General features: G+C 43.7%; 1 protein-coding gene across 2 annotated transcripts in view; it reads left to right on the top strand.

Annotated features, from left to right (window-relative positions):
• Nucleotides 1-13022, top strand: part of CRBN (cereblon) — a 166453-nt gene that overhangs the window by 99934 nt on the left and 53497 nt on the right. For both annotated transcript variants that reach the window (XM_086939204.1, XM_086939203.1), the window contains exon 8: nt 5633-5748. In XM_086939204.1, the coding sequence (XP_086795330.1) occupies nt 5633-5748 (116 nt within the window). The remainder of the gene's footprint in view (nt 1-5632; nt 5749-13022) is intronic.

Raw genomic sequence — 13022 nt, 5'->3', positions numbered from 1 at the left:
AACCATCTTGGAAAGGCACTGTATGTGACGCCTATCAGTCATGGTCGTCCAGTCCGCCCCCTGCTGCTTCATCCAGTAGATCTCGTTCCGGTTTTGCCCTCCGCTCCTTCGCCCATTCTTTGATGTCCTTCTGTAATGTCTTGGGTTCAGTGAAAAAGTGCGTCTGGCCATTCCTGCTGACTTTCAATTTAGCCGGGTACAGCATAGCGTAGTCCAGCCCTTGTCCCTGATCCACAGTTCTACCCGTCAAAACCGTCTCCTCCAGAAGACCGCATTGGATTTAATCACCTCTTACACAGAGCTGCTCTCTACCACAATGTCACAATGCATTCTGATGACATTGAGGAGGATTTTCTGTTAGATACATTTGAGCCATCACACAGATCTACTCAAATTCTTCCCATGATCAAAGGAGTCATTAAACATGCTCCAGAGATATTCAAGGATCCTGTACGCACTAGGGTACTAATTTCAAGAATAGAAAAGAAATATAGGCCTGCACCCTCTGATCCAACCTATATTAAAAGACATCCTCCACAAGACTCTTTAGTAGTGTCCAATGCAAGAAAAAGGGCGAATTCACAGACTTCTGGTGAAATGTCCCCACCTGACAAAGAATCCAAAGTTATTGATGCATCAGGTAAAAGAATAGCTGCACAAGCTACAAATATATCGCGCATAGCAAATACACAAGCCCTTCTCTCACGTTATGACAGAGCTCATTATGACCAATTAGAGACCCTACTATAACACCTCCCAGATCAATATAAAGGTCAGGCAACGGAGCTCATACAAGAACTTAATTTAATTTCAAATGCCTCAATAAAATGTGCACTAGATGTCGCAGACACAGCAGCTAGAGCCGTAAATACTAGTGTCATACTCAGAAGACATGCGTGGTTGCGCATTTCAGGGTTCAAACAAGAGGTGCAAACCACAATTTTAAACCAGCCTTTTAATCAAAACCAATTAAATGGCCCAGAAGTAGACACTACACTGGAGAAAATGAAAAAAGACACAGACACAGACACTGCAAAGTCTATGGGAGCTCTACAGTCCACACAGACTAGAGGTTCTTTTCGTCGCTCCTTTTATAGAGGAGGCTCCAAACAAACTGGAGCAGATACCACAACATCTTTCAAGACTCAAACACAAACATCCTCCAACAGAGTGTATTTTAGAGGAGGATACAGAGGCAATAATAACAAGGGAAGAGATTGCGGTAACAACAACAATCGCTCCTCTTCCACAACTAAACAGTGACTTCCCTCTGCTCCCCAACAGCATTCCTCTCCTCTGAGGGGCAGATTAACACAGTTCCTGCCTGTCTGGAACTCCATCACAACAGACAGGTGGGTGAGACGGATTATCCAACATGGCTACTGCCTAGAACTTACAGCAACCCTCCCAAACATACCACCCAGGCAGCGTCCTATGTCTACAGATCACCTGACTCTGCTTCAACAAGAAGTTCTAGCACTTCTACAAAAGGATGCTATTCAACTAGTCCCTTTAGAGGAACAAGGAACAGGGGTTTACTCGCTGTATTTTCTAATTCCCAAAAAAGACGGGACACTAAGACCAATTCTGGACCTCCGGCCCCTCAACTATTGCATACAATCAGATCATTTTCATATGATCACTCTGCAACAAGTGCTCCCACTACTGCAACAAGGCGATTTCCTTTCAACGCTAGACCTGAAGGACGCCTATTTTCACATTCCAATGCATCCTGCTCACAGGAAGTACCTAAGGTTTGTAATACAAGGACAACACTATCAGTTCAAAGTCCTTCTGTTTGGTGTCACAACAGCACCACAGGTGTTTACAAAGTGCTTAGCAGTAGTAGCAGCACATCTCAGAAGACAACAGATACATTTCTTCCCTTATCTGGACGATTGGCTCATAAAAGCCAAATCATTCCACCAATGTGTACAGCACACACAGCAGACAATTCAACTGTTGCACTACTTAGGGTTCACGATCAACTACACAAAGTCGCACCTAGAGCCTTCGCACGTGCATCAGTATCTAGGAGCTACAATGAACACATCTACATCTCTAGCGTATCCCAGTCCAGCCAGAATACAGAGCATTCAAGCCTTAGTCTCCACTTTTCAACACCAACAGTCTCTCCAAGCAAGGATGTTCATGAGATTAATAGGCATGATGGCATCTTGCATCTTCATAGTACCACATGCAAGACTGCAAATGCGTCCATTACAAGAATGTCTGGCACAACAGTGGAATCCGGCTCAAGGTCAGCTCACAGACCTGGTGTTGGTAGACAACCGTACGCATCGCTCTCTGCAATGGTGGAACACGAAAAACTTGGCAAGAGGACGGCCGTTCCTCAAGCCTGTTCCACAAATAGTGCTCACAACAGACGCATCCCTCTCAGGATGGGGAGCCCATCTCTTACACCATACTACTCAAGGTCAATGGAAAAACCAACAAAAACTGTTCCATATCAACCATCTGGAGCTGCTAGCGATATTCTTAGCACTCAAAACTTTTCAACTTCATGTACAGAACAAAGCTGTCTTAATCCGGATGGACAATATGACAGCAATGTACTATACACAAAAACGGGGGGGACACACTCTCTGCAACTGTCCTAGCTCGCACAGAACATTTGGAGATGGGCCATTCCTCAAAACATAAATCTGTTAGCGGAACACCTTACAGGAGTTCACAATCAGATAGCGGATCGGTTAAGTCGGCAGTCACAACAGATTCACAAATGGGAACTACATCCACAAGTTCTTCAGCCATTCTTCCAATGGTGGGGGCATCCACACATAGACTTGTTTGCCACCCACGAAAATGCAAAATGCCCAACCTTCGCCGCCAGGTTCCCACACCCACGGTCCGAGGGCAATGCAATATGGATGAACTGGTCAGGCAGATTTGCGTACTCTTTTCCGCCTCTCCTCCCTCATTCCACTAGTAGTGCGCAGGCTCAAACAGTCTCTCAAGCTCATACTAGTAGCTCCCTCATGGGCACGCCAATCGTGGTTCACCACACTACTAGATCTCTCTCTGGTTCCACATCAAAAGTTACAGCTCACACCCTTGCTGTTAACACAGAACCATGGAGAAATTAGACACCCAGACCCAAACCAACTGAATTTGGAGATCTGGCTCCTGAAGTCTTAGAGTTTGGTTATCCTAACCTACCTTCAGACTGTATGAATATCATTAAAGAGGCTAGGAGACCCACTACTAGAGCGTGTTATGCCGCCAAATGGAAAAGATTTGCAATATATTGCAAAAATAATCACATTGATCCACTGGATGCTTCCATCCAAAATATCATTTGTTACCTTTTACATCTACAGAGGTCTAATTTGGCATATTCTTCCATACGCCTACATCTTGCAGCAATTGCAGCCTATTTACAAAACAGGCAACACCTGTCTCTTTTTAGGGTACCTGCAATCAAAGCATTTATGGAAGGATTAAAAAGAACAATCCCTCCCAGGTTACCACCTTCTCCAATATGGAACCTGAATCTTGTCCTTATGAGACTCATAGGACCCCGTTTTGAGCCTCTACATAAATGTGAACTGCAATTTCTGACATGGAAAACTGCTTTCCTTGTTGCCATCACCTCTCTCAGACGAGTAAGTGAAATACAAGTGCTCACTATACAAGAACCATTTTTTCAAATACATTCTAATAAAGTGGTTCTTAGGTCCAATCCTTAATTTCTTCCAAAGGTTATCACACCTTTTCACCTAAACCAATCTGTAAAGTAACCTGTGTTTTTCCAAAACCCAGACTCTGTAGCAGAAAAGGCCTTACACACATTAGATGTTAAAAGAGCTCTGCTATACTACATAGATAGAACTAAATCCTTTAGAAAGACAAAACAATTGTTTGTATCTTTCTCTCCTCCACACAAAGGCAACCCTATCTCTAAAGGTGGGATTGCCAGGCGGATTGTAAAGTGTATACAAATATGCTATCAAAAAGCTAAACGTACACTAACAGTTCCTCCTAGAGCACACTCCACTCGCAAACTAGGAGCCTCTTTGGCTTTCTTAGGAAATGTACCATTAGAGGACATATGCAAGGCAGCAACATGGTCTACACCACACACCTTCACTAAACACTATTGTGTTGATGTGTAAGCCAAGAAGCAAGCTGCAGTAGGCCAGGCTGTCCTTAGAACACTATTTCAGACTACTGCAATGGATACAAGCGACCACCGCTAGGGAGACACTACTGCACAATCGAAGCATAGTGTACGATCTGCAGCTCATATGCCTCGAACGGAAAATGCTACTTACCAGTATGCATCTGTTCTTGGCATGTAGAGCTGCAGATTCGTACACGCCCTCCCGCCTCCCCGGACTTGTATCCATTCCAGTTCTCATCTTACTTAGATGCACATGCATGGACATCCCTTTTTTTTCTCTTCACTTATACTAACTCCATCATTTCCCGTCATGGCGAAAAACAATCTAAGGATGGAGCCGATGCCCATGCGCAGTATTGTCCAAGGGAGGAGTCACCTATATCGCGACTACAAAGAATTCTCTAAGAAGACAACAACCTGCAATCATCCGAGCCCAACACCAGGTGGCGATCTAATGCATAGTGTACGAATCTGCAGCTCTACATGCCAAGAACAGATGCATACTGGTAAGTAGCATTTTCCTTATGTTTGTTCAAATGTATGTACTTCAGGTGGTATACAGTGTGACTGTGTAATAAACAAATATTTCTTCTTTAGTCTGGTTAGTATATCTCTGGTATTAATTATTTCCATGTTGCAAAAAAAACATTTCAGGTGTATTTTCCTAAAGAAGTACACCAGTTCAATTTGCATTGAAAAAAGATTTTCCACGTGTATAGGGACAAACTCGTGCCTTTGTTGAATACCAGGACTACTGCTTTAGTCCAAAGATGGTTGCTAAGGTTTACAATCAGATGTTGCCTAGGTTGGTCAAAGCCTGCTGGTTCTGCCTGTGACTGCCTGTTTGCCGTGGGGATGGTTGTGGGCTCCAACCGATTTGCTTTCCCCCCTCCTCTCGAGCGTCCCCGCACTAAAGGCATCGATCCAAAGGGAGTTGTAACAGATTAACCCATCTCCCAAACTAACCTCATAGCTGCTATGGAACGTCCAGCTCCAGTGCTGGACGTTCCATTGCGCAGGTGAGGTTTGAACGTTCAACGGCCGACGGCAGCACTACGGAGGTAGTGGTGCTGTCGGCCGCTGAACGTGCGCAGCACCTAAGGGACTAAATCAGGCCCTATTTCTTGAATGTCACTGTTTATTCTTGGTTCTGTATATTTGTGCATGTCTCTTTCATTGATTGAATCACACCCATACTCGTGTTTTTCTGTCTTTTAAAAAAAAAAAAAAAAATCGAATTAAATTAGTAGCCCTGACAGGGTCCCTCTTTTCTTTATGGGACATGAAATGGGCATTGAAGGTTATTCTTGTCCCAGCTGACTTTAACTTGTGAACAGGTCTTTTATCTAAAACATCATGCCATGTGTGGGGTACCCGTTAGTGTGATTTTCTTTTACTTGAGCAGCTGTGTCTTTTTCCCTGTGATTTGTCTCGTTACTGTGCTTTGCTTATCAGAAGTCTAATTTCAGGTTCTCTTCCCTCTGGAAGATTTTTCTTATAGGGTGGCTGCTTGTTTACCCATTGATGACACGCTGCGAATCCAGCTGCTGAAGATTGGAAGTGCAATTCAGAGGCTGCGCTGTGAGCTTGACATCATGAACAAAGTAGGTACTCTTATTGCTGCTTCTCTTCATAAAGTGTATTGTATAACATATATTCTGCTAATTTTAATCTAATAAACCCAAATGTCTTGTAATACGGAAAGATTGACTATAATAGGAATTTACTTTACTTTCAGATCCCTCTTTTATTTTTTATATTGCTCTTTATTGGAGTTTTCAACTTACACTACATAAATTGTATTCTGCTTAGCTTAAAGGCAACATATAAATGGGTTCCAGTCATGCCCAACACTGGGGGCAACGTGATGCAAATAGTACAGCTAGCAGTGTCAAAGTGCAATACCATGAAATCTAAGAAGAACAAGCATTTTGGCATAGCCAATAGGTCTTGCCTTTGGGACTTACTGCATAACTAAATACTCATAAGGTCCCAAAGGCGAGACCTATTGGTTATGCATATGCTTGTTTATGACCTGTACCCTGCCTACAATTTTCTGAAAAGTGAGGTTTTCAGCCCCTTTCTCAACATGGCTTCCGAGCTGACCTTTCTCTTTTGTAACAACAGCTCATTCCACTGCTTTGCTGCCAGTAGCAACAAGGAGCAATAGCCCCACAGGCTTTGCAGACTCCTGGCATGTAAAGCAGTCCATGATTAAAAGAGTGAAGAGCTCTGGCAGGAGTAAATTCACAAAATCTGATACTAAAATAAAGAGGCCCCTTTTTCTGCATTACTCTAATTGTGACCAGCAAGGACTTATGTTTATGTTTAGATATTTATAAAGCACTCGAATGCCGAAGCGTCTTGGCGCTGAAATATGAGGGTAGAAGTGAGATAGTGTGAAAACCTATGTGGCTGTGAAGAGCCAGGTTATCAAATTCTTTCTAAAAAGCTGGAGGTTTGGCTGGCGTCTCAAGGATAGAGGTAGTTTGTTCCAGAGCTGAGCCGCAGTAAAATAAATCGTAAATCATACGTTCTTATATAGCGCCTTTCACCGTAAGGTCTCAAGGCGCTTGCTTTGGGAACCCGTCCTGGCTTTTCCCTGCGAGATAACCCCTACTGGGAATCTCCAAGGTGAAAGCCAGGCATCCCATCGCGGTGAGGCCGTAGTGGAGATTAAGCAAGCTATTGCCCAGAGTTGCAGAGTGTGAACCCATGATTTGAGTAGGCACCGAGGCGAGAATTATCGAGTCCGTGGACATTTTGAGCTCAAGACCATGCCGCATCGGGATTGAACCCTGGTCCCGGGTCTGACCTCTGCGTCCGGGTCTGCCTCCTCTAACCGGTGAGCCACACTTCTCCACTCTGTGTGTTATGGCTCTACCCCCCCCCCCCCCCCCCCCCCTCTATCTAGCTCGTTTGAACTTCACTGTTTCTATAAGGCCTTGAGTGGCCGATCTGAGGACACATGAAGGAGTGTATGGTGTAAAAAGTTTTGGGAGATCAGCCGCAATCCCACCATTTATGGCTTTGTGTACCAAAGTTAGGGCTTTGAATTCAATGCGTTGTTTAATAGGCAGCCAGTGGAGTGTTCTAATACCGGCTGATGTTGGTTGTCCTCTGTGAAATCCCAAGAGAAGCCTGGCTGCGGCGTTTTGCAAAGACTGCAATTTTTGTAATTGACATTTATCAATTCCCAAAAACAAAGCATTGGAGTAATCCAGCTTTGATTAAAAAAGAGCTACCATCACCGTCTTTTTGAGCTGCTGAGGTATAAAAGGGAACATTTTTCTCAAGGTTTTCAAAAGAAAAAAACCTGAGGAAATGAGGCTGTTAACCTGCGCTCCAAAACTAAGTTTATTGTCGAAAATGACCCCCAGATTTCTAACCTTTTCGACTGGGCGAGGGCATTCTCCGGCCCCTAACGGCCACCAGGTCTGATTCCAGAGGGGTTGGCCTGGCCCAAACTCCATCACCTCTGTCTTCTCTGTATTAATTTTCAAGTAACTCTGACCCACCAAGCCATGATGTTGGTAAGGCAGGTATGAAACCTAGCTGCTGTGGTCTCTGGCTGGTTAGTGATGGAAATGATGCGCTGAGAGTCATCGGCATATGTGACCAGTCCAAATCCATGTTTCCTGACTAAGTTGGCCAGAGGAGTAACATACAGGTTAAACAGGATTGGCGATAGCGCAGATCCTTGTGGTACTCCACAAGGAAGATGAAAACTCTCTGACTGCTTGCCATCCCAAAACAGCATCTGCTCTCTTGCTTCCAGAAAAGAGGACAGTAGGGAAAGGGCAGTCCCTTCGACCCCTATCCCTCAGCCACTGCACCAAGACAGTGTGATTTACAGTGTCAAATGCAGCTGATAGGTCAAGGAGTACGAGGACCGCCCTTCCCCCCTTCGTCCACAGCCCTGCAAATCTCTTCAGCTGCAAGAATTAGTGCCGATTCGGTAGAGTGACGAGGACGGAAGCCATGCTGTGAGATATCTAGCAGGTTATACACGTCAAGATAGTCTGTTAACATTCTACAGAGTTGTTTTTCTAATACCTTTGCAGTGATAGGGAGACCAGCAATAGGTCTATAGTTTTTGGGCTCACCAGGATCTAGGTTTGGTTTCTTAAGAAGAGGCAAAATAGCCGCCTTTTTCCAACTAGTAGGGTAGCTGCCCATAGCTAAAACTTGATTCAGGATGGGGGTGAGATTTGTGCAGATCTTATGTGCTGATTGATGCATAATAGAAGGAGGGCATGGAGTGCCCTAGATTTTATGGAGAGTAAACGTTTTTTAACCTCTCTGTTGTTCATTGGCTGAAAACAAGTCTGCTTGCATTGTGAACTTATTTTAGGCACTGGCATGTTCTGAGATCTAACGGGGCTTGGGAACTATTATAGATTTACCGCACCTTCCCTTGAAAATAGTCTGCTACTTTGTTACATAACTGTTGGTCTGGTTTAAAGGCTTTGTCCTGCTGTGTTTAGACAATAAATTGACTGATTTGAACAGCTCCTTAGTAGAGTTGCCTGCCTCTTTTACTTTTGTTGTGAAGAAATGTTTTTTTGGGGCAATAATTGTTTGTTTATATAACCAGATAGTATAATTGTAGACGGCCTTCTTTTCACAATCCTAGTTTTGCCGCCAGTGGCGCTCCGCTCTTCTACAGTTAATTTTTAGGCTTTTGAGTTCTGGTGATGAGGTTTTGACTCTTTTAACAGTCATTAGAAGTGTGGCCACTGGTTAGAGCAGGCAGACCCTGAAGCAGAGGTCAGACCTGGGACCAGGGTTCAATTCCCGGCGCGGCAGGGTCTTGAGCCCAAATGTCCACGGACTCGATAATTCTCGCTTCGGTGCCTACTCGAGTCATGGGTTCGCACTCTGCAACTCTGGGCATTAGCTTGCTTAATCTCCACAACGGCCCCCCGCGGCGGGATGCCTGGCTTTCACCTTGGGGATGCCCTGTAGGGGCGATCTCACAGGGAAAAGCCAGGACGGGTTCCCAATGCAAGCGCCGAGATGCCTCCCGGTGATTCAAGCGATATATAAGAAGAAATAAAAAATAAAAAAAATTGTGTTTTAGGTGCAACTTTGTCCGCTGCTAATGTTAGCTTATCATTAAATTGCTGAGCTGCCTTGTTGTTATCGCAGACTAAAGTGTTCAGAAAAGAGTTAAGCCCAGTCTCAAAGTCCCTATCTTTGATTTTGTCCCATTGCCTTGGGGTGCAAGAGAGGGAAAAACATACAGATCGGAAAGACAAGGAAGAAAAAGATGGCAACACCGACCTAAACAGAAAAGGGAACTTGCAAGTGTGAGAAAAAGCGTCAGGTAGTAGATTAAAACTACCAACTTTGGTATTACCAGCGCTGACCTTTAATTGCACTGCCCACCGGTTTCTGAGCAGAGCTTCGAGCACCTACACTTTCTTTCACAAACTAAGCACTGCCTTGAAGTTGATCGTTTTATTGACTGGCAGACAGTTAAGTTACTGCAGACCTGGGCGGATGGACTGCCTCCTAGGGCATTCAAGAATCAGACGTGAGGCAGCATTTTGAAGAATCTGTAATTTATTTATTAGTCTGGCAGAAATTCCTAAATATAGCAAATTAGCGTATTCCAATCTAGAGATCACTAGAGCATGTACGATTAATTTACCGTGTATGAGCTGATACGTTTTTTAGGGTCTTTTTTAACAATTTCAGTACAGCAAAAGAAGTTGCTGTGATTTCTTGGAGTTGGTGTTTAAAAGAAATGTGATTTTTTTTTTTTTTTTTTTTTTAGGGGAAACAAGGGGAACCCAATGAATGGCCTGGGACCATGGGTATCAAGTATTTTGAGGAAAACAAGTGGTCCCCAGCATAAACAGATTGAATTTAGCAAAGATAATATATAGACCACAATGGGCTGCTATATAGTACAAAAATCCCTTGTCCAGCCGGGCAGGGAATGTTTATTCAAGTAATAGGTTGTCTCAATGCATAAATAAGACAAGTAACCAAAGACATAAAGGTTACTGTAAGGCACAGTCCTGTGCCGTATGTGAAGAAGGAAGTGAAAAAGACAGTGAGTGCAAACAATATCAGGCAAACAAAGTGAGCTAACAGGCCACTGACACAAATTCAAGTTAACAGTGTGTCCTGGAGTGAATCACCCATACATTAATACAATAAATTCTAAATATGGGACACTCTCAAAGCAGTCGACGGACGTTTCGATCCCAAGCTCAATTATAGGGGGATCATCTTCAGGACTTTCGTAATCAAAACTTTTGCCTGAATATAACCTTTTAACATAAAACCGCCTGTTATGGAAAAATGAAAATGAAAAACAAAACAGGAATACAATCAGTGATTAAAAAAGACATGTACAGTTTTTGCTCTCCAGTTACTGTATTCGGAATCGCAGTGATGGATGCATCCAAAGATGCGTGTGCATTCCGTGCAGTTCATGTGAAAAAACCTTTTAATTGACCGTTTTGTGGTATCTCAAGGTGTTTCCTTTTTTTCGCGAGACCTATACGTCATTAAAGAGGTGAGGTCGAGGTGGTGGCGTGGTGGCCGTGTTGGAGAATAGCCACGAGTGAGTTGTGGTTTTTTAAAAAACGATGGGAGTGTGGTATAGTCAGGGAGGTGTCTAGCATAAGCAGTATATAACACGTACCAGACTTGTGTCTGTTAGTGAGGTTTTAATCCTGTTGGATGTCTTCACTGGTTAGGGTAATAGCCCGACATCCTGTTTGCAGAAAATGGGAAAACCTTGTTTATAATATTAATTTTAATTTGTCAGTTACAACAAGGACTGGCATATGGTTCAATCATTTACCATGTTAGAAATTGAATTCCGAGCAGGGCTTCAAATTTATGCAGCAAGGATGAGGTTCAGGTTGTGGCGCAATACTTTATCGGATCTGGTCGGACTGTAAGGACAAGAATAAAGCCATAGTGAGGGTTTTTTTTTATGATGGCTACTAGAGAAGGTGCTATTCCAAATGGACTTTTACCTTTGAATATAACCCTCGGGATTTATAATGATTGTCCCAATGCTATGTGCTTTTGAGAGATTTTCTGCACCGAAATTACTTCTATAAAAAACGGGTCTGGAAAATTAAACATGGGATTAGTGAACAGTTCTAAGTTATAACTGGAATAGATTACATTTCCGTGCATATACAAGAGGCAACCTGAAATGATGTATGGTCGGTAATTTCTAATGCCCCCGTTCGGTGAAACCAGGTCTCCGTTTTTAAATGTGGAGTTTCAATCTGAATCTGGGCGGAAAAAAGGCGGGAGTGAGGCAAGATTTAGTCTATACTTAATTTTAAGTGACAAATACCGTGGGCGTTAGGGGAAAGCATACTTAGCTGCAGTGGACGCAGTTCGTACTGCAGTTCGATAAATGGCGCTGGTAGCCTTCGTTAGGGCCAGGAAATTAAAGGTCCGCTGTGGTAAAAATAATGTAGATCTTAGCGTGGTCTGCGCAACCTGTACATTATTTGTTTTATGGAAGGTAGTCAGACGGAGGCTTACCTAGAGGTACTAGTAGCTGTCGGTACGCCGATGGCGCGTTGTGATCAGCAGGATCGCTTCCGTGTTGGAAGGCAGGTCACTGCTTATTGGGCAATTCGAGGGTCACGTGTGTGTGGGGATTCTCAGTCACGTGATAGAGGACTGACGAGGTCCTAGCGGGCTTCATGGCTTCATTTGGCCGCCATGTCGGAGCGGTTAGTTTTGCAATATTGTGAGGTTTTATCGTTGCAAGTATATTTTATAGAACAGCGCTTGATGTTGGGCACTTTAATCGGTGGTGGTTGAGGTTGGGCAGTCTATTCAGTGGCGGTATGAGAACACTGCCACGAAACAAGGAATTGTGCAGCTAAGAACGGGGTGGGTGAAGGAATGGTTTGTGAACACCCTCAGTGACTTATATTTATAGACAATTGTTTAGAGACATTTCTGATTTACAGTAACCAAAAATAATTTTGTATACATAAATACATTATGAGCCATGGTGTAATGCAATACGGTCAGGGCGGGGCATGAACTGTCACGGTTTTTCTTTTATGTTTTAGTCCAAGTTCATATTTTCATTAAGGTGAGCAAGGAAGACAGTGCAATGTTTGTATCCCCTTAGGACTACAGAAGGGTAGTCCAGTCCTCATTCCTATTTAATCCAGTGTGGATAGTGTCAAACTGAATGATGCTCTTTAGTTCTTCGCGGTTGAGAAGTTGGGCCAGGTTGCCACCCCTTGGTGGAAGTTTAACTGTCTTCAGGATTATCCATTTGATGTCATCCGCGGAGTGTCTTAGTTCGGAAAAGTGATCCACAAGTGGTGCATTCTGTGTTCCACATCTGATACGACTTCGATGCTGGCATATACGGGTCTTTGCTTTCTGGGTGGTCTGCCCAACATACATTTTTGGGCAGGGACACAAAATTGCATAGATGACATTATGGCTATTGCAATTGGTAAAACTCTTCAGTGGTACTGTCACACCATTATGACTGAAACTTCTTGATTCAATCGTGAACTCGCAGACCGTGCAGCATCCACACTTCACGTGCCCTAGATTGGGTGGAAGGCCCCAGTTTGATTCAATCGTGGTGGTGGTCATGGGGGAAGGGAGGGCAGCCCTTACCAAATGGTCTTTTAGGTTTTTGCTTTTCTTAAAAGCAAAGACAGGCCTCTCTAGGTGTATTGGGCCTGCGTTTAGTGTAGGCCAATGTTTGAGAATGGATTTCCTAATTTTGTTGGAAATAGGAGAGAAGGTGGTTACACAGGCTATTCTTTCAGTTTTATCTTTTGCTTTAGGAGTTAGCAAGGCATCTCGAGGACAGTACCAGGCCCTTTTGGAGGCTGTTTTGATTAGTCTTCTTGGA

Source organism: Lissotriton vulgaris, chromosome 9 (assembly GCF_964263255.1).
Source record: "Lissotriton vulgaris chromosome 9, aLisVul1.2, whole genome shotgun sequence".
Lineage (NCBI taxonomy): Eukaryota > Metazoa > Chordata > Amphibia > Caudata > Salamandridae > Lissotriton > Lissotriton vulgaris.
Note: the sequence above shows the minus strand (reverse complement) of the source record. Positions and strands in the feature narration are given on the sequence as shown.